Genomic DNA, 20,731 nt, shown 5'->3' on the forward strand with positions numbered 1-20,731 from the left:
AAACTCTAGTCCCCAACTTTTCCTTCCTGGTTGTCTACTCTATCCACATTGCTGGCTTCTCTATGGCCAATTCCATCAGCTAGTCACTGGCTCCACCCGGATTCAAGGTATAACTTTTTGGGGCAGTCTTGGGAACGTCAGAGTACAATCGAAATATCCCACAACACCTTTGTCATGAGAACAGTTTTAATCCTGATTAATAACGCTTTGCTTTCTTGTACATTATCTTTCTGGATAAGCAAACTTTTTCACGGGTGGGATTTCCCTAGAACATTTATTAATTGTCTCTTTTCCTTCCCTAACAATCTCTCTTGCATAAAAAGCCCCTCCAAGGGAGTTGACAGAGGAAGAAAAACAGCAGATCCTGCACTCAGAGGAATTCCTCATCTTCTTCGACCGAACAATCCGGGTGATTGAAAGAGCACTCGCTGAGGATTCTGACATCTTTTTTGACTACAGCGGTCGCGAGCTGGAGGAGAAAGATGGGTTCGTTGCTTATATGCATTTGGAAAAACACAGTGTGATGAATTGGTGCTTCTGTTACCTTTAGTGTTCTTGGGATGTGGGGTCTCTCAAGTCTGCCCAAGTTGGTCGTGTACTGGGCTCAAGGGCCCTTCCGTTCTCAGGCTCTCCAGTGCTGTTAGCCCGGCTTTACTCACTGATTGTAAACACATTTATTTAGTCTAGCAAATTGCTGGATTGAACTTAGCAAGCAGCTTTGACTGTGGGCATTGGTTTTAACTTCTGGTTTAGCGTTTCCCTGTAATTATCGTGTGACCCTGGGAAATTCTTTTGAACTTGATATCTGGAGCCCAGGCCAGGTACCAGAGAGAAGCAGAGTCACACGCATTGTTCCTGGAGAAAGCGTTCTCCTGTGCAGCCCGGAGAGATGTGTGGTAGATCTGCTAGACTGTGTCCTCTTGACTAAACAAACGGGAAGCTGGAGGAAACTAACAGGAGTTCTAGATGGTCACAGCAGAAGTGAGAAACAAGAGTTTGGAACATTCATCTTCTTTTTGGTCCTATAAGATCGTGTTTGTGTTACATATGCCTATGGACATTCTAGAAAACATATGGCAAAAAGATTTTACATATAAAATAAACAAAGAGGAGCCAAAGAAATGGGTGGAGGGGACTGCAGATGACTTTCTCTGTGACTGCGATTGTTGTACGTGTTAGAAAGGGCAGGAACTGCTAGCCATCCCCATGGGATATCTGGAGGCGCTTTATATGACACTTAAGAAACAAACACAAGTCAACTGTAGCTACAGACACCTTTTGTCTGAAAACAAGACATGAAAGTAGCATCACTTGCCTTTTGCACCGGATCTGATTTTTTTATTATTACTTCTGAGGTTCAAATGCATTCTTTTTATTAATTTTTTTCATTTATTTTGCATATCAGTCAGTTTCCCCTCCCTCCTCTCCTCCTGTTCCCTACCCCAGCACTCTTCTACATCCCCCCCCCATCCGCTCCTCCTCTGTCTCCATCAGATGCATTTGTAAAGGACAGTGTGACATCAACATGGAGGATACTGAAAAGAGCGTACCAGAGGCATGAAAAAGAATTTCACAAGAGTGTTTTGCTAACATTCTCAAACGTGGTCATCGTTTAACTGCCCAGAAGAGATAAACAGGATCTTGAATTTGCATGCTCTACCAATGTTTGCTTTTTTACAAAAGACATTTCTAGCAACTCATTGATTTTAAAGGTCTCCCTATCTTAGTGCATGGCCCAGTACCATCCTGGTTTTCTAAGGGGATGAAACTGCATGCACCCCTTCCCTGAAGTGCTGGAGCTTCCATAGGATTAGTAGGGTGTACAAGTTACGGGAAAGAAAGGGAGATCATACTATGTCAGCAGACCAGAGCTTAGAGAGAGGCTTTCTGAATCAGACTACTCATTCCGAACAAGAGCTACAGAGGCGAACAGTACCAAGGTGAGGTAGTGGGCTACAGTGAACGGAGGAAGGGTGACATGCTTCCTGAACTGAACTGAAGAACTGTAGGCAGACTCTTCTACACACCCAGTAGCTACTGGCACAGAACAGGGGTTCAATTTAAGCGCACAGACCCTTAAAGCAAGTGCAGAGTTATTCAAAGGCAGTACCAAGGCCAGTTGAACATTAACCAAATAAACACTGGCCAAATCGCAACCAGTCCTCTGAGACAAAATGCTCTTTTAGCCCATGACTGACATGGATGTCTGGAGCACTCTTGAGACAGCCCAGCTCTCCACCAGACCAGTCTCATGGCGGAAATAATCACCTACTGCCACTCCTAGAGACAGCTACTACAGCCAATCCCAATTCACAGGGAGAAGCATGTATATCACTGTGGCTCTAATAACATACAAGGTAATATTGATATCAAACAATGCCCTGTAGTTTTATGATCCTTTAATTGCAGGGAGATCTAATTTTACTAATTTAATCTTAGTGTGTGTAAGAGTGTGGTTACTCAAGTAGAGGTGGGAGGAAAACTTCTGGGTGTTGGTGTTTCCTTCAACCATAGGGCCAGGGAATTGAACTTGGGACATCAGGCCTGTAGACAGATACGTTGATCTGCTGAGCCCCCTTGCTGGCCAAGGGAATTTTTGATAACTCTGTTTTGCACTAGAGTCTACTAAAGGGAAGAAAAACGCTTCAAGACTCACTAAGATAAAAGCCTGAAACAATTTGGACATTTTACAGCAGGCTCAGAGCAAATGCCGAAAGCTTTCTGAGTCAGCGGAAGAGCTTTTCATGAGGAAGAATAGCTTGAATTCATTCACTCAGGATCAGGTGCTGCTGCTGCCTAGACTGACCTTCTGCCTTCTGAGAGTATTATATGCTTTTGCTTCTCTAGGACCTGGTAGAGTCAAAACTGTTCTGAAAGCTCACTTTCCCTCTGCTGTTTAAACTCCCCTAGGGATGTCCAGGCTGGAGCCAACCTTTCCTTCTCTCGTCAGTTCTATGATGAGCATTGGTCCAAGCATCGAGTGGTCACTTGTATGGACTGGTCTCTCCAGGTAAGAATTACTGCTGATGGGACAAACTTGACTTGTGTTCTTATGATATTTGTATTATAAATAAAATAGTTATTCCCCTATTTTAGATGTATTTACTAATCTATGACTCTCTTCTTTTGCCCATTCATTTTTGTTCACATTTCTCTGAAGTTTGGGGGTTAATTCCCCATTCAGATAGCTGTACTTATTAATTAACATGCTCTCAGGAACCAACAGCCAGAGCATTCTGTGCAGGAAATGTTTCTAATTGTAGTCACCACTAATTTCCTACTTTTCAAGTCCTATGGGTACTTTTAACTGACCTCTGGTTCCGCCAGTTTGGTTGTCTTCCCTGTACTTTCGGAAATAACTTCCTCCCACCGAATTCTCGCTACTCTTTTCAGATTCTCTGACCCTTGCAGACTGCCTCCCACTCTTCTCTGCTTGATACACTCGCTGACCCAGAGTTCTCCATGGCTAGCCATTTGACTACAGCTCTGTCTCCTACTCATTCTCCCTCCTGATTCGACTTTGTACATCAAACAGATCCATACAGGTGTCCCAGAGAATTGCAAACTAGTCAGGAATTCGTCATTCCATATAGCCCCAATCCTCTTTCGCCTACTCGGTTACCTGAATGTAGAAGACATCATAGTACACGCCAGGACCTAATGTCAAACTTTCATCAACAGCATAACTAACTTCTCTCTCATCTTCCTGACCCAGTCCTTCAGCAAGAAAGTCCACTTTTCTATGCATATCTTTAGCAATCTTACATCTGCTATATCTGCTTTATTAAAAACCCTATAACTAGGTTGGGCATAGTGGTGCACACTTTAATCCCTGTGCAGACCTGGTTTTCAACAAATTAAAAAAAAAACTCAAAACTGTACACCCTACTTTGTGCAAATCCACTGAGTTTTTCCTTGGGATGTATAATGAAACAGTCCTCCTTGAATACAAATATAACCATTTCATTCACTGAAATAAAGCTCCTTCTTGCCTAGACAAAAGAAAGTCCAAACCCAAAACTTGATATTTGAAGTGAAAATAGGCAAACAAATGTCAGATTAATGAGTGGACAACCCAACCATTTGACAACATGCAAATCAGTGTGCCCAGCACTGAGCAGCTCAGTCGTGTGCAAAAACACACAACTTAGTTGTGGTGAAGTCAGATTTTGAATGTAGGTGATCTGAGTTTTGAGCCATGTAGTGAATTAGTTTTTAATCTCTATAATTTAAATGCCAAGCATTATATCAACTGCCTTGAAGACTTTATTTTATTTTATCCTCAAGAGAATTTTACAAGGCAGTCACTATAGCTGAAGATACTGAGACTCAATAGATGCTAAGTAACTTGCTAACAATCAGTCAGGATACAGCAGAGCTGGGCACAAGCCTTGCAATATTCTGCTGCATAGCTTGAACTGCTGCTTCCCTCGAAGAGCTGCTTCTGAAGCTGAAACCTAAACAGCTTGGAAGTGCAGAGGGATCCAGATAAACAGAAAGTACTGTATGAATTCAGTGTAAGTAGGGGTCACTTTCCAGTCAGACAGCATCTCAGAAGACTGTGCTTTAGGCAAAGAAGGAGAGGAAGGTGACGTAGGGAGATGAGCAACAGAGGTCTACGAAGAGTCTCATTTAATCCTGTTGGGAATGGGAGGAGAGTACAATCCCCAGAACTGTCCTGTCAGCAACCACCAAGTGAGCTGGGCTTCTCTGCTCCTGAATCCTCTTTGACATCAAACAACAGAGCACAGAGAGCTCTGTTGTCCAAAGACCAAGACAGCCAAGCTCACCCAGTCTCTCTGCAGTGTGTGGGTGGTCTGTGAGCACAGCCTGGTGTGCAGAGAAATCAGACCCAAGCCTTAGGAAACACTTCACTCGGTGTGCTCACTTATTCATGGTCAGGAATTCAGGCAGGAACTTTATCTGACACATTTCTCAACCAAGGCAACTGTTAGTGGTTCCCAAGTCAGCTGCTAAGGCTCCCTGAAGAGACTGCTGCTATATCAGCAGTGGGGCTGGCCCTGCCTCACCTCAGTGTGCAGTTGCATGGGTTTGTTTCCACACATGGTTCTTCCCACGTGACATTTGTGTCAAATGGAGTGAAACTGGGAAGCATAGAAATTCTGTCAGGGAAGGACTACATTTCCTTTGCCTCATATTCTCTCTCTCTCTCTCTCTTTCTCTTTCTCTCTCTCTCTCTCTCTCTCTCTCTCTCTCTCTCTCTCTCTCTCTCTGTGTGTGTGTGTGTGTGTGTGTGTGTGAAACCTGCCTGTCTACACTGTAGGAAGGGATTTGTAAGATGTTTTTATAGAGAGTTTCAAAAAACTAGAATCAGTAATTCTTGTGTCTTAATAGTTTCATTGGTTCAAAGAACTAGATTTGCATGCTTCTGAGATGAAGGGGATTTCTGAATTGCTGTAGACACAATTGGTGTTAAGACAAAAGATAAGCGTGTAACACAAGCTCAGTGTGTAATGGTGCCAGATACGCCTTGGAGAATTTCTTGTGTGAACAAAATGGAGCTGGTGGGAAAGAAACGTGAGAGACCTGCATAATTCTACTCTCTCTTCTACCATCTACTCAGCGGTGTTCAGACAGGAATGCTGTCCACAGCCCATGTGTCAGAGTGTCTAGGTGTATATAAAGTCAGACTTTTACCTTGCTCACACATATGTACACCTTGCCTTTATAAAAGACACCTACAGTCCTGCCATCACATAAGACGCTAACCTGAATAATCTTTAAAAACTTGTCTGGTTATGAAATCTGTCAAATTTATAGAATTGAAAGAGAGTCCCTTCTAGTAGTAATTCAAAGCCATTGACACTTGGAGTTTACAAACACTTCATGCCTTCTTCTCCTTCTTGCCTGTCTTAGAAAACAGAGTCCTTGACGGTCTCTCTACATCTAGTCTTTGCATATTAGAGTTAGCATATTTATCCTTTTGTAAAGGTTATTTATATATTTCATTAGTTATATTTTTAATTGAAATGTAATCATATTATCTCCTCCTTGTCTTTCCTCCCTCCTCTCACTTCCCTGTGTCCCCAATCTGTTCTCTCCCATATTTATGTTCCCTTTTTTCTTACGTATGAATGTGTAGAAATCTAAGTACAGCTGCTAAACCTATGTAGTGTTGTTGGCATGAATATGCTTTCAGGGGCCTCATCCCTAGGGATGAAATCCTCTCTCTCTCTCTCTCTCTCTCTCTCTCTCTCTCTCTCTCTCTCTGCACTTTGCCTGTAGCTCTTTGTAGGGGTGACACCATGACATTTCCTTCTTTCACAGCAGCATTTCTGGGGGTGTTGTCTTGTTCAGCTCCTGTTTAGGGAGGTATCATTAATCTAGCTTCCCTTTCACTTCTAGAAGACATAGTCTCCTTTTCTGATCATCTTTTACAATCTCTCTGCCCTTCTTCCTCGATTTCCAAACCCTAGATGCAGGAGTTGTGATGTGAATATAGCAACTGGATCTAGGTAGCCCGTGATCAGCTGTATTTGGACCAGTCATAGTGTTTTGTAGTGGTTCTGTCTGCTACAAAGAGAAGCTTCTTTGATGAGATGTGAGAGCTACACTTGTTTGTGGGTATAATTATAAGTATGTAGAACACAGAAGTTGGATTAGTCAGCGGCTGTTAGAAGGTTCTTTAAGATCCATGACCTCACAAGCCCTTAGAAGTTGAGTAGGGTTCCACAGCAAGCACAATTTCCCTCACTTTAAGTGTGCCATCCGACTGGACAGCGGTTGGTTACAGCTAAGATGTGAGTGTCACTAGTCATTGTCATTCCTAGGCATGGAAACTTGGTCAGACTACTAACTGCTTCCCTTCCTCAGCAGCTTGCATGGCATCTTCTGGTGTTACAAAAGCTAGTCCTCGGGAAAGAGGTGTTTGTGTCGGACCCAGTTCACACCCTTCATACTGTGTCTGAAGCACATGTGGTCTTTAGCAATAGAGGTTACCTTCAGCCTCAGAGAGACAGCCAAAGGCAATAGCAGTAGACTATATTGTTTAGGGAGTTTCTTGCACTCTTCTCATTGACAACTTGAAAGAAGGTTTTTCATGCCTGGTGCTGGAAGTTTTTCATCTGTGGCAAACTCCAAACTCTGCATCTCCATGTCTAATGTCAAAACACTCTCCACATCTCCAACTCAGTTAAGCTTTGTTGACTGCAACACACTTTTTCTCTTGGACTGCTTGACTTCCTGTTAGCAGCTCTCCTGGGCAGGTGTCCGACAACTCTGGCATTTCAAGTATCAGAACAAACACAAGCACATATATGTTTGACAAACGTGAACACATGTTTGTTTCGTTGGTATACATGTCTTCTGTTCCACTGCCATATTGGCTTTATTACTATGGCTCTATATTTATTTTGAGATCTAGAATGATGACTCCTGCCATTACCTACTTGGAGGTAGGTAGCATTGTCTACCTAAGTAGCATAACTTTATTTAAAAAAAAAACAATTTTAGGTAAATAAAATATATGGTTCTTTATGGCTTTTCAACATTCATGGTGTTGTTGTTCCCTCCCCATCTCCCTCCTTCTGTATTGACCTCCCTACTATCTCCCCAATTAAGCTCTGGCCCATTTCTCTCTTATATCCTGTTATTCCTCTCTCTACCACCTCCTCCAATAGTTCCCTCTTGTTTGGTCTTTTCAGAAAGGGTTTCTCTGTGTAACCACACTAGCTGTACTGCAACTCACTTTGTAGACCAGGCTGGACTGGAACTCACAGAGACCGGCCTGCCTCTGCCTCCCTGCCACCGCATGCTGGGATTAAAGGCGTGTGCCTTTATGTCCAGCTAGCATCCCCTTCTTCTGGAGTTACTCCAGGTGGTGTACTCATCCCTGAGGATTTGGAGCTAGGAGCTGCAGAAGAGGGAGCACATACAGTGTTTATTTTTCTGGATTGGGGTCACTTCACTCAGCGTAAACTTTCCTAAGTCCATCCATTTGCCAGAAAATTTCATGATTTCATTTTTCTTTGCAGCTGAATTGTATTCTGTTATGTACATACAACGTTCTCCTTATTCAGTCATCTACTGCAGGGCATTAAGATTGCTACTTTTCCCTAGCTATTGTGAATATGACAGCAATGAAGGTGAATGAGCAAGTGCTCATGGAATAGAATGCCTATTCCTTCAGGCATATGCCAAGCAATGGTATAATTTGATCATATGATAAATTAATTTTTAGTTTTTAAGACATCTCCCCACTGGTTTCCATAGTGATTGCACTGGTTCAAAATTCCATCACCAGTGGAAAAGGGTTCCTCTTTTCTCACAACCTCACCAACATTTGTTGTGGGCCATTTTGTTGATCTTCTCCATCTGAGGAAAGATGAAATTTCAGGGTCATTTTTACTTGCACTTCCCTGATTATTAGTGATGATGAGCAATTTGAACATATTTTCTAGCCATACTCTGGAAAATTTCCTTTCAGATCCCTAGTTTGTGGTTTAATTGGTTCATTTGTTATCTGAGTTCTTTATATAGTCTGATGTCACTCTTAAAGTCATATGGACAGCTGGCAAAGATTCTCTCCTACTATGTGGGCTTTCTCTTTAGATGACTGTTGCCTTGACAATTCAAAAGCATTTTAATTTTGTAAAGTCCCAATTGGCAATTGTTGGCCTTCATTTTGGGGCAAGGGAGGTATAGTAGGAAGTTTATTCCTGGACTCTATCTTGTAGGGACTTCCTATTTTCTTCCGACAGCTTCATTGACTCATGGTTCACACGAGGTCATGGATCCATTTTGGAGTGTCTCTGTAAAGTAACAAATACAGGCTTATTGTGGACATCCAGTTTTCCCAGCACCAGGTCTTGAAGACGCTACCTTTTCTCCCGTGTATGCTCTTCAAGTGTCAGAACAAACACAAGTACACCTTTGACAAACATGAGTTCATGTTTGCTTTGTTGGTATACATGTCTTCGGTTCCACTGCCATATTGTTTTTATTGCTATGGCTCTATGTTTATTTTAAGACCTAGAATGGTGACTCCTGCCAACATTGTTCTTTTTGTACAGGGTTGTTTTGGCCATCCTTAGTCTTTTGTGGTTCCATATGAGTTTTCAGATAGTTTTTATATTTTGGGGTGGGGGGGGCTGAAATGTGAGTGTATTGATTGATTTTGAATAGAACCTGTAAATTGCTTTTTAAGAGAATGGTCATTTCATAATATTAATTCAACCAATCCATGAGCGTGGGGTTTTTCTCCCTTTTTCTAGTGTCTTTCTCAATCTTTTACAGAGATCTAAAGTTTTTGTTTTAGAGATCTATTTTAGTTAGGGTTTACAATTGCCGCGAAACAACACTATGGCCGCAGCAACTCTTATGAAGAAAACATTTAACTGAGGGTGACTCACAGTTTCAGAGGTTCCATGCATTATGATCATGGAACGGAGCATGGTGGTGCACAGGCAGATGTGATGCTAAAGCTGTATCTTGCAGGCAATAGGAAATCGACTCCCCTGTCATGCTGACAGAAGCCTGAGAAAAAGAGACCTCAAAGCCTGCCTCCATAGTGACACACTTCCTTCAACAAGACCATACATCCTAGTAATGCCATGCGCTTTGGTGGTCATTTTCTTGTAAAACACCTCATTCCACATAACATAAAACAAATGCAGTCAATTCAGTTTCAAAAGTCCCTAAGTCTAAAATAGCCTCAAATTTATTCAAAGTTCAAAGTGTCTTCTGCAACCCATGGCAATCTCTTAACTGTAATCACCTATAAAAATCAAAAAGCATAGTACATATTTCCAACATATAATGTCCGAGGGTATCCATTGCCATTCCAAAGTGCAGGGAAGGGAGCATAGCAAGGAAATACAGGATCAAAACAAGACTCAAATCCAGCTGGGCAAACTTCAAACTCTGCATCTCCATGTCTAATGTCAAAACACTCTGCATATCTCCAACTCAGTTAAGCTTTGTTGACTGCAACACACTTTTTCTCTTGGACTGCTTGCCTCCCTGTTAGCAGATCTCCTGGGCAGATGTCCCATAGCTCTGGCATCTCTAACATTTTGGCTTCTCCAGGGCAATGCAAGCTTCACCTTTGTGGTTTCATGCAATGGCTTCTCTACTAGGTCTATGTTCAGGGTCCCCTCCAACAAATGCCCGGCCTCAGCCAACCTCTGACAAATGCCTGGCCTCAGTGGCTGTCCTTAGGCATGAAGTCAACTTTCAATAACCCATTTTTTCTGTCTTTAAATCTAAATCCAGAACCACGTGGCCAAGTTCTGCTGCTTGCTGGGGCAGGTGAAGCATGATTAGTAAAAGCTCAGGGTAAGAAATTGGGGTTCAACCTGAAGATCTGTAAAAAAAAAAACAGCCAACCACCAGCTTTTCCCTCGCCCTCAGTCTGAAATGGTGATCCTGTCTCCTGGAATTGCAGAAAGAGACTGTGTCTAAAAGCTCTCAAGCCCCATTTTATATTCCTCTCTAGGGCTGGGATCAAAAGTGTGCACCACTGGGATTAATGGCATGCACCACCCAATTTCTATGGCAACTAGGGTGGCTACTGGTATTAATGGTGTGTGTCACCATAATCTGGTCTGTAAGGCTGACCAGTAAGACTGTCTTACTCTCAGTTCTTCAGGCAGTCTTTATTAAAATACATTTGAAATGCCACTACAGGCTGGAACATGGCTCCCTTGTTTAATTAAATCTTCACCAGCTTTCTTTTTTTTTTCTTTACTGCCTAAGCATTGCTGGCCTTGAACTTGCTCTTTAGACCAGGCTGGCCTTAAACTCAGAGATCCACCAGCCTCTGCCTTTCCTGTGTTAAAATTAAAGGCATGCACCACCACACCCAGCTCTAAGCCTTTCTTTAATTCCTTTCCACAAGTTGTAAACTTAGCTGAATGGGATCTTGACCTGAGGTCACCACTCCCTTTATTCCATTTTTTAATCTGTTTATCTCCTTGGACAAAGAATTTAGCTCCATTCCACTTTCTGGTGTTCTTTTTCTTCTCAAATATTTTTCCTTGCTCAGTTTGCTCCTTGCCATAATATATCTTCATTAAAGTTACCACTCATATCCACATGACAAAGTCTATACTAGGCTGTTTTGAGATTTCCTCTACCAATGGAATTAATCCAAAACTCTTCACTTTAGCTTCAGGTAAACTCTTCAGACAAGAGCAAAAGGCAGTGACTCTCTTCACCAAAATATCACAAGAATGATTTTTAGGCAATATGTTAAAATTCTTTTCTGAACAGCTCCCAACATTTCAAATCATAATCAGCTCCATTGTCTTCCATGCTCCTACTACTAAGTCCCATTAAGCAGTGCTTAAAGTATTCCACTGCTTTCCTAACCCAAAGTACTAAAGTCTAAATTCCTCAAAATGAACACATGATCAGGCCTATCAAAACTATCCCCCACTCCTGGTACCAATTTCTGTCTTAGTTAGGGTTTACTATTGCTGTAAAGAGACACCATTATCACAGCAATTCTTATCAAGAAAACACTTAATTGAGGATAGTTTGTTTACTGTTTCAGAGGTTCAGTTTGTTATGATCATGAAGGGGAACATGGGAACACACAGGCAGATATGCTGAAGTTAAGAGTGCTACATCTTGCAGACAACAAGAAATTGACTCCCCTGTCACACTGAGGCAAGCATGAGAAAAGAGACCTCAAAGCCTGCCCCCACAGTGAAACACTTCCCCCAACAAGGCCACACTTCCTAATCATGCCAGTCCCTTTGGGGGTCATTTTTTTTTCCAAACCACCACAAAATCTCTTATCTCTTTGGTTAACTTTACTACTTAATATTTTTAAAACTAGTATGGATAGTAGTATGTGTATTATCTCCTTCATAACATATTTATTATTGTCATATAGAAAGGCTACTGATTTTTGGTAAACTATCTCTTTATTCTGACACTTTGCTCAATTTGTTGCTAATATCTAGAAGTTTTCTGTTAGAATTTTTGATATCTCTTGTGTATAATATTATATCATCTGCAAATAGGGATAATTTAACTTATTTTCCTATTTGGATCACTTTAATTTCACTTTCTTGTACTTTTTGTATAGTTAGTTACATGTTTCGCAAATTTCCCAACTTCTACTGGCTTGAACTTTCTTGTCCATGAAGTGTTGATAAATGATGATACCTAACTTTCATGCTTTCTGTGGGTATTAAATAAACCACTATCTCTAGTTGATGGAGTGCTTTAAGTGTCTGGAACATAGGAAGCACTCAGTAAGTATGACATAGTTGTTAGAGTAGTGATCATAATGGCATTAATATTCAACAAAAATGACTCCTACTCTCCGCTCCCCAGAGTAAATTTCAAAAATGTTTGGACTCAGGAACTTCTGTGAAAATGCCCTGAGTATTTCTCCCCCTCTCTTCTTTTACATCTCTTCACAAAACCTATAAATTAATGCTCTTTGAACATTTTCTTCTTTAATAATAATAATTTTTAACAAAATTTTACTTCTGGCTAGATTAAGTAAATAGGGGGAGCCTATTGGCAAGCAAATACAGTAAACAGGGAATCCATGGAAGAGGTAAAAACCTACAACTCAGAGAAGGAAACAACCATGGTAGCAGTTTGAGGAACCTCACCAATAAAACATGGTCCCATTCAAAATGTGCGTCTAAGTTAGAGAACACCGTTTAGGTTGTTTTGGCCAAGTTATCAGCTCTGCTATTCGTCATCTCTGGGACACTGGGCATCTATGTGTTGTGGAACAATTGCCAACAGAGGGTCCTGTGGGGCAGCCAGATTCAGGAAGAATTTCCTCACCGACCTTCCTCCTACTGCAGCTGGCAATCTCCCTTCTCTTCTTAGAGCCCACAAGTCACCACTGTTGCTTCTCAGATGTCCCCACCAGCTGTCTCCCTGAAACACCCACCCCTAACAAGTGTAGCTTTTCACCATGCCACCCTCAGCACAGGCCCACGCTTCTACAGAACCTTGATGGCACTGCCCTCCTCGCACACACTGTTCCGCTTTAGTGTCTGAGCTGATGTTCTTCCTCCATTGCGTCTTGTTTTGTACTAGCCATAGGTGGGTTCCCATAGACAGAATATGTTAACATGAATATTCTTGTCCCACGTTGCATCTGATGCCACCATTTCTTTATGTACAGACAGCACTGGACATAAAGCCACAGTGGGCAGAAGGGGATGTTGCCCTTTGAGCTCAACTGGCCTCCATAGGGTCCCTCACTTTGTCATGCATGAGCAATATGACTTGGAACATGTCACTTCCCAAGGGTTCATCTTCCTTGTCTATAGAAATGAGTAAACCATTACCTTCTTTATACAATCATGAGTAACAAGTAAATGAAGACATTGCCCAGTTCAATGACTGAAACATAAGGCCCACTTAAAACATGCTGCCTCTTTTCTCTATAGGAAATGTTAGATTCTGTTTCTCTTGAAGACCTAGACTTGAGAGTAAAGCTAGTAACTTCTGGGTAAAATTTCTCTAAGTTAAATATAGGTTTATCCAGTCCTTATGAGTAATTAAATAAGCAGAAATTTCACAATTGTTAAAAGCATAATTTTAAACATTTAAATTTCCATAATTGCTTGGAAACTTGATAATGAGTAAATATGACTAGTCATGCTCAAACAAATAGCCTTTTAAAAAGACGTAAAAGAGGAAACCTTTATAGCAGTCTGCATGAGATAAGATATAAGTCAGTCCCTCTGCACCTTGTAATCCCTGTTATAGGAAACTTTGCCAAAGGCATTGTCCTGGTGTTTTCACTAGCTCACGGCCTGTTTGCTACAGAAACTTAAAAGCCAAACAAGTTAAAATATTTTTAGATGGAAAAAAAAAAAGAAGAAAATCCGCAAGTGGGTGTGAACGATGAGACCCAGATGTGAAGCTGTGGGATGCTACTCCAGACACATCTGGCTGCTCTCTGGCCCCTGCGGTGGTGGTGTCGGTGTTTATAGACTTGCCTTTTCACATGTGACATGGTTAAACTTCAGATGGGCAGTCTGGAGACTTCTGTGTTTATCTGGATGTTAGTGTCATTGAATGGGCTCTGAATCAAAGGCCTTGCTTAATAGGCTTTGATTCATCTGCTAAGGCACATTTTCTAATAAAGAATGATGACTTCCCTTGGTGGCCACATCCATATGTGTTGTAGGCCTATACCTCCTCTGAAGCAACCAGTGAGCTATAACTCTCTGTAGCTGAAAGAATGAACAAAGCCACATGAAGGCTTAGGTTTAATTATGGTTCATATGAAGGAAAAGTCAACATTCACATTTATATGAGTATTGTTCAATTTGAATGTATACCTAGCATAGCGAACAAGAAGAGAAAACTAGATAATGTCCGGGAAGAGTTTCTCAGGAGCTGTAATAATTCTGTTGTGTAACAGGGACTCTAACGAGAAGCCCAGGTGAGATTGGCATTTGTGCGGCATGTGTTCTAACTGAGACATCACTCACGCGTCTCATTCCCTTTATTTGATCACACTCAAAGCAGAATTCATGTAGGGCAAGAAGGTATCTTCAACATGCCTTTAGAGCAGGGCTTCTCCACCCTCCTGATGCTGCGACCCACTGACCCCAACCATAAAATCATTTTATTGCTACTTCATAGCTGTAATTTGGGTGCTGTTATGAATCATAATATAAATGTTTTTGGAGACAGAAGTTTTTCCTGCAGGGTCCTGACACATAGGTTGAGAATCATTGCTTTAGAGCTTTCCTCATTGTTGTCTGATTGTGCCTCTTATATCAATGAATTTAATTACTGTGTGTTTCATAACAAAGAAAATAATATTTATGCAATTCCAGAGTTACTGAAATAAAAGAGTTTCTAAAAAAATTATAATTATTCAATACACTTTTTTACCTTATCACATCATATGCTGGGATCCATTTAACTATGGGTTCAGAGATAAAACAACAATAACAACAAAACACCCTGGTTTAATACTCAAGTAGCTTGTGATTTAGGGACATACACAGTGAGAAAGGAACATAAAGCAACTGAACAAGTGCTTTAATAGGGGTATAAAACAGAAGGGTGCTGAGAGACAAGGGAGAGATAAATGGTTAGGGTTGTCTAGAGGACTTAGTACCTTCACTCAGTCTCAAAGGCGACTTAATAAGTAACACGGAAGGATCTTCCAGGGAGCATGAGATCAGAATCCTAGGTACAGAGATGTTGCCTGTACTTCATGGGTAGAGAGTGTTCGTGGGTGAAAGGAAAGGCACAAGATCTTAAACAGGAGCAATAGAGAAAGGCATACCAGAAAGGATTCTACACATTGTGGGGTTTTCCTTGAAAGCCGTGATCAACTACCAATTGTCAAACCAAGGGTAACTTACCAAATGTGTACTTTACAAATTTGTCCTGACACAGGTTGTAGGTGTGCATAGGCTGTGGGAAGTCCAAGACAGGCACTATGGAGAAGTCTCGTGACCCTTCCTCATCAGACAGGAAATTCATTTAGGTTATCTCTGCCCTTAAGAATGAAAACAAAAGCGGATGGTGGTGGTGCAAGCCTTTAATCTCAACACTAAGGAGGCAGCTCTGTAAGTTCAAAGCCAGCCTGATCTACAGAGTGAGTTCCTGGATAGGCTCCAAAGCTACAGAGAAACCTTATCTTGAAAAAGAAAAAGAAAAAAAAAAGAATGAAAACTAAATGTAGGTTCGAAATGTATGTGGTACTTAGTGATAGACAGAATGTGGGTGGAGAGAAAGGACGGAGTAATGAGGAAAATAGAACATCTAGTTTCACCAGTAAGGTGAACACCAGGTAGGGAGCACTGGACAAGCTAAGTACCTTTGTCAGAAAGCCTATCAGCATATTCTCTCTGGGCTGCTTCTGGTACTGCTAAGTTTCCTGACGTCCTGAGCAAACCCTGGTGGACAGTTAAATACTGATATCTACAGCCCTGAGAAATATCAAACCTATGAGAAATTTGGAAATTATCAGCATATTAAGATTTTAAAAGCCACTGGGATTGACAGGATCACCTAGAAAGAAGGTAAAAAAAAAATTAAAGGAAAAAGACAAGAAGGGAAAGAAGAGCCATGTCTAGGAATGTATGACAAAAGGAGCATCTGCATGGGTTTTACAAAGTAGTAAAAAAAGAAAATCAGAACAGAAAGTTGTCATGGAAATCAATATGGAAGAAAGGTAGGCCAAAGTGATTGAATCTACAGGGTTTCAACACGTTTCCAGTTTGGTAACCACGCATGCACACACAAATGTGAAAGACAGGAAAGAAGGGCGTATTGATTTGTTATTAAATGTGCCAAAACTAAAATCAATAGGACCGCTTGAGATGTGTAACACAGCAGAGATATGTGGGATGAGAAATGTCTGACGAGGTAGCTGTGGTGATGTAGACTGATAGCACGTGTAGACGACAGAGGTGCAGGAGGAGCAGGAGAAGACCCCTACATCATCATCTGAATGTAATGAATCCTTGTAACCTCTTTCATTTAGTACCCCGAGCTGATGGTGGCTTCCTACAACAACAATGAAGACGCTCCTCATGAACCAGATGGAGTGGCCTTGGTTTGGAACATGAAGTTCAAGAAAACCACACCAGAGTATGTCTTCCACTGTCAGGTAGGAGTCAGCAGAGTAAAAATAATTCCCGTCTCCTACCAGACCAAACAGGCTCTGGGCTGTACGGCATCTGTCTTGGGTTGGGAGGAAGAACTGAGTTTAAAAATGGAATTGTTGACAATTTTGGAAAGTTCCCCCACAGTAACCTAATGTTTTGGGAAAGTGGCAGCCCTCTTCAAATGGTTAGGAAGCCTGCTTGGGGACTGTGTGTCATTTTCTTTCTATTTAAAACAGCCCCCATGCGGATGAGTTTATAAAGACCTCGCACTTATGAAGAAATTGTGGCGTACCACTTCCTCTGCTCAGAGCGGCGTATGTTTGCCCACCCATGTGGACGCCCTCAAAGCATTACCAGACGGGTTCCCTTCTGTCTCTGAAACACGCTTCAGGGGATACTGCCGTTTCTAAGTTTGTAGGCACCATTGTTTTCTAGAGATAATGATACTTTAGGAACTGAGTGGGGGGAAGATTTACCACCACTTTTACTTGAATTATTGAGGAACATGGATGGAGCTTCTACTTTGCAAGTGCAGATTCTATCGGAGAGTTGGGGGTGTTTTGCTCCTTGTGCCTCATGACGTGTGTCTTCTCTTCCATTTGACACACTGGGAGTGAAATTAGGTTCCACATGCATATGCTCAGCTTTGCTCTGTCGCCATGACTTTGCCCAAATGACAGGCCTTAGCGTTGGCCAGTGCACCACCCCTTGATTAATGGGATTGTGCACAGGAGAATAAAAAAAAAAACATTCTACCTCAGAATTTCAGTTCCTCAAATATTAGAGTTTGAAGGTACCAAGAATAGCCCTGAACACAGGCATCTAAAAGGGTGGAGAGATAAATCTGCTGGCCTCATCCCAGCAAGCTCTGTCCATTTTCTGTCTAAGACCTGAGCATCTTTTTGAACTGAAATGTGTTTACACTTTAGGACATTACCAGATATAATCTGAGGAACAGGCAGGCGCTCTGCTGGAATGAAAGGCCCAGCGTCAGTGTGCCTGAGTAACCGCTAATTCTGGCATGCTTTTCTAATTTGCTATCTCACAAACAGCTTAACAAGAAGTCTCGGCCTATGTAGTAAATAACCTTTATTTTCTGGACCTTTGAAATAAGAACAGTTTTTTTTTATGATTATCAAGTTTGTCAGTCTGATAGACTCTTTCTGTAAACATAGAAGCACAAAATCCTGATTTTGTTCAGTTTTAAGGGTTTGCTGAATTGCCAAGGAAATACTCTAAGGATTATGGGATAAGAGGAAGCACATTTCAGAAACTCAGGGCCTTTTAAGCTGTTTTGATATACAGAAAGCATAGCTTTAATTCTAAAGCTCTAAGAAGTAGTCTAGTCCATGCCGTTTCAGTCAATGCTTATGATGTTTATCATAACTTAAAGTTTTCTAATTATATTAACCAAGTCCTGGTGGCCTGCAGCAATTGTGGGTAATGTGGTTAATAGTCACAATATCATATCGTAAACAAGCCAATGGATCATGATAACACTGGGTAAAGAAGCAAGGACCGAAGGTCTTTGAAATCATCAGATTTTTTTTTTAACATTATCTTTTTCATCATGATACAAAGCTAATGCCAGTACAAACTGAGGCAAGCACTATCCCTTCTATCCCTTCTCATGGCAGCTTGGGTATCATTTACAAATGGCTTAAATAATTATTGTGCTTTAGTTTTCATTTCTCATTTAAATGATCCAATATATGTTTTAGAAGAAAATATGGTCTGGGTTTTATTTTGTTTTATCCAGAGTATGCGCAAAAGACAAGATAAAGTCTCATAAGAGTTACCAAAAAGATGCTGAATAAAATCTCTTCACTTCCCAAATTTCCCCTACTGTCTTTAGTTCATCAGGTGACCAGAAACTGGTGGCAATTTTAACCGCTATCTGCTATCCAAACTGGGAAAACTGGTCATCTGACTATTATGCCCAAATCTGCGAAGTCCCCCAAAAACCAACAAGGAGACCGAGTCCCTTGTGTAAAAGCAAAGAGCCTTTATTTTATGCAAGTTTGAAAACTCGGTCTTTCTGCATGTCCAATGTATTGAAATGAATGGAGAGCCACGAGCTCGGTTAGAGTTGGGTTTTTATAGTAGTAAAGGTGGGGGTGAGAGATTTCTAAGGTTCAGGACCCCTGATTGACTGACATTTGTCTGGGGTGTCCTGGTGAATGTGTGCTGGCAGGTGATCCTGTCTACAGTGGTTGGAATGCTAGGCATTTCTTTGGATGGTCTGTTCTTGGGTGGTGCTCGGGTAATCTCAGTTTGTAGTTCTTCCTGCAACCAGGTATTGCTTCAGGGTAAACTACTGAGACTCAGCCTCAACCTATTCTGGGCAGGGAGTATGGGATGACATGTTCCTTTCCACAGCCACTTCAAGCTGACATTGGGGCATTGTTATCAGGGCCCAAGCAGGTTGAAAGGCTAGCCGAAGGTAGGGAGGGAATTCAGGCAATGGAGTACTCATCAGACTCTGTTGAAGGGACAGGGAATGTTCATATCAGCTGGACTGGTCCACACCAGCTTTCAGGAAGTCTAGGGCTCATCACCATTCAGAGCAGGTTGTAGTCAGCAACTGGTACTTAGATGTATCTGCCAGCCAAGTGGAAGCCTATTGAGATAAGTTCAAACTAGGAACAGAAGTTAAAATTTAGAAAAAGAGGAGATAACAGGTGTCTGTAAACAAAAGGACTAGACTCATACCTTTGAGTCCTATCAAAAACTACAAGTTTTGATTAGAAGCATGTATATTATTTTGCTGTGCAGAGAACCATGTATGGTAGCTTCAGAATGAGCTAACAAGTTGGCAAGAGCTTTGTGGAAGAATCTGGATACCTTTCACTGTTAAACTGACATAACTGCCCGAGGTATTAATACTATCAGAGATCTCAGAAGGATAAATAAAGTATATCTGAATACAAACCAAATAGTTTCCAAATCTATTAAAAATGACAGGGACCAGAGTCCATATACAGTTAATTATACCCAGGTCTCCATAGCATTGGAGGCAGAAGTATCCAGAACATCAGTCTTATTGTCTAAGCCAGGCCCATAAGGTGAAATTTTCTTTTTCTGTGGAAGAGGGAAATGGAAAAGACTGACCATATTTTGTTTAGGCAAAAGTAGTGCAATCAATTCTCCAAGATCCCGCTGTTTGTCCACAGTCTGGACCGGGTCCTGGCAGCAGGTGTTGAACTGGAGCATCTCGTCCAGTGGTCAGCGTCATCATAGTCCAGGTGGAGACATCATGGTGTCTCATAATCTTCTTTGAAGACCTTGGGTTACTGCTAGGATCTCAGAGTCTCTGTCAAATATAATATGCTTTTTAATCATTACTTTAAATGCCATATTCTGCAGATCTCTGAAGTATGAGGGCTGCCTAGGTATGTCTGATTAGACAAACTTTATTTCTCACTATTTGTTCTAAGTTTGACTTTGTAAACATATACAGGGAACTAAATAAGGCTTATCCCTGTAACTAATCGTATCAGTACTTTAAAGATGCCTGACTAACTTGCATTTCCTAACAGTCTATAATAAGTTAGCAGCTTTCACAAGACTAGAACTCTACACTCGGTAATGATTTTGAATTAAAGCTAATAAAAAAAACTGAATTGGTCATTCTGAGGATAAACACAGAACAAATTGATATCTAATTATTAATGTTGTCTCTTGCAAAAGGCAAGGAACAGGCCCCAAAGTGAAATGGGAATAGGAGGGAGTCTAAGGCTTAGCCTTGCCCTAGGGCAAACTGAGACTCAGGTCTACCTTCCTACTGATCTATAGAACCCACTTTGGCAGGTGTGTACCAAGTCGCCCTGAAAAAGCTTCCCTGGGCCCCACATTGACACTACAACTTCAGATATAAGTCAAGGCTATTTCATTTAGCTACCCATGCATCTGACAATGCCTAACAGCAAGTCTATGGTCTCAGTTATGAAAGAGGAGGTTCGTGTAAGTGACCTTGATATTCATAAAGAACACATTTAGGAAAAATGAAAAAAGGTTCTTGTTGAAGAATGCACTCTACCATCTAGTTTGTGCCAGTATCTAATGGCTCTTAAGTGTTCTAACTGTAGCACCTGCAGAGAGCGAGCTGTAGAACCAACTTTCTGGAAGATGAAGAGAATGAGCTCTGAGAA

The 20,731-nt window shown here is 41.4% G+C and overlaps 1 protein-coding gene across 5 annotated transcripts in view; it reads left to right on the forward strand.

Moving 5' to 3' along the window:
- Positions 1 to 20,731, forward strand: part of Dync1i1 (dynein cytoplasmic 1 intermediate chain 1) — a 317,505-nt gene that overhangs the window by 200,288 nt on the left and 96,486 nt on the right. For all 5 annotated transcript variants that reach the window (XM_041675567.1, XM_041675566.1, XM_041675568.1 and 2 more), the window contains 3 exons: positions 324 to 486; positions 2,911 to 3,010; positions 16,457 to 16,582. In XM_041675567.1, the coding sequence (XP_041531501.1) occupies positions 324 to 486; positions 2,911 to 3,010; positions 16,457 to 16,582 (389 nt within the window). The remainder of the gene's footprint in view (positions 1 to 323; positions 487 to 2,910; positions 3,011 to 16,456; positions 16,583 to 20,731) is intronic.

The sequence above is a fragment of the Microtus oregoni genome, unplaced genomic scaffold (assembly GCF_018167655.1).
Source record: "Microtus oregoni isolate MIOR12 unplaced genomic scaffold, Mior012 000026F_ref0000081, whole genome shotgun sequence".
In the NCBI taxonomy this organism is placed as follows: domain Eukaryota; kingdom Metazoa; phylum Chordata; class Mammalia; order Rodentia; family Cricetidae; genus Microtus; species Microtus oregoni.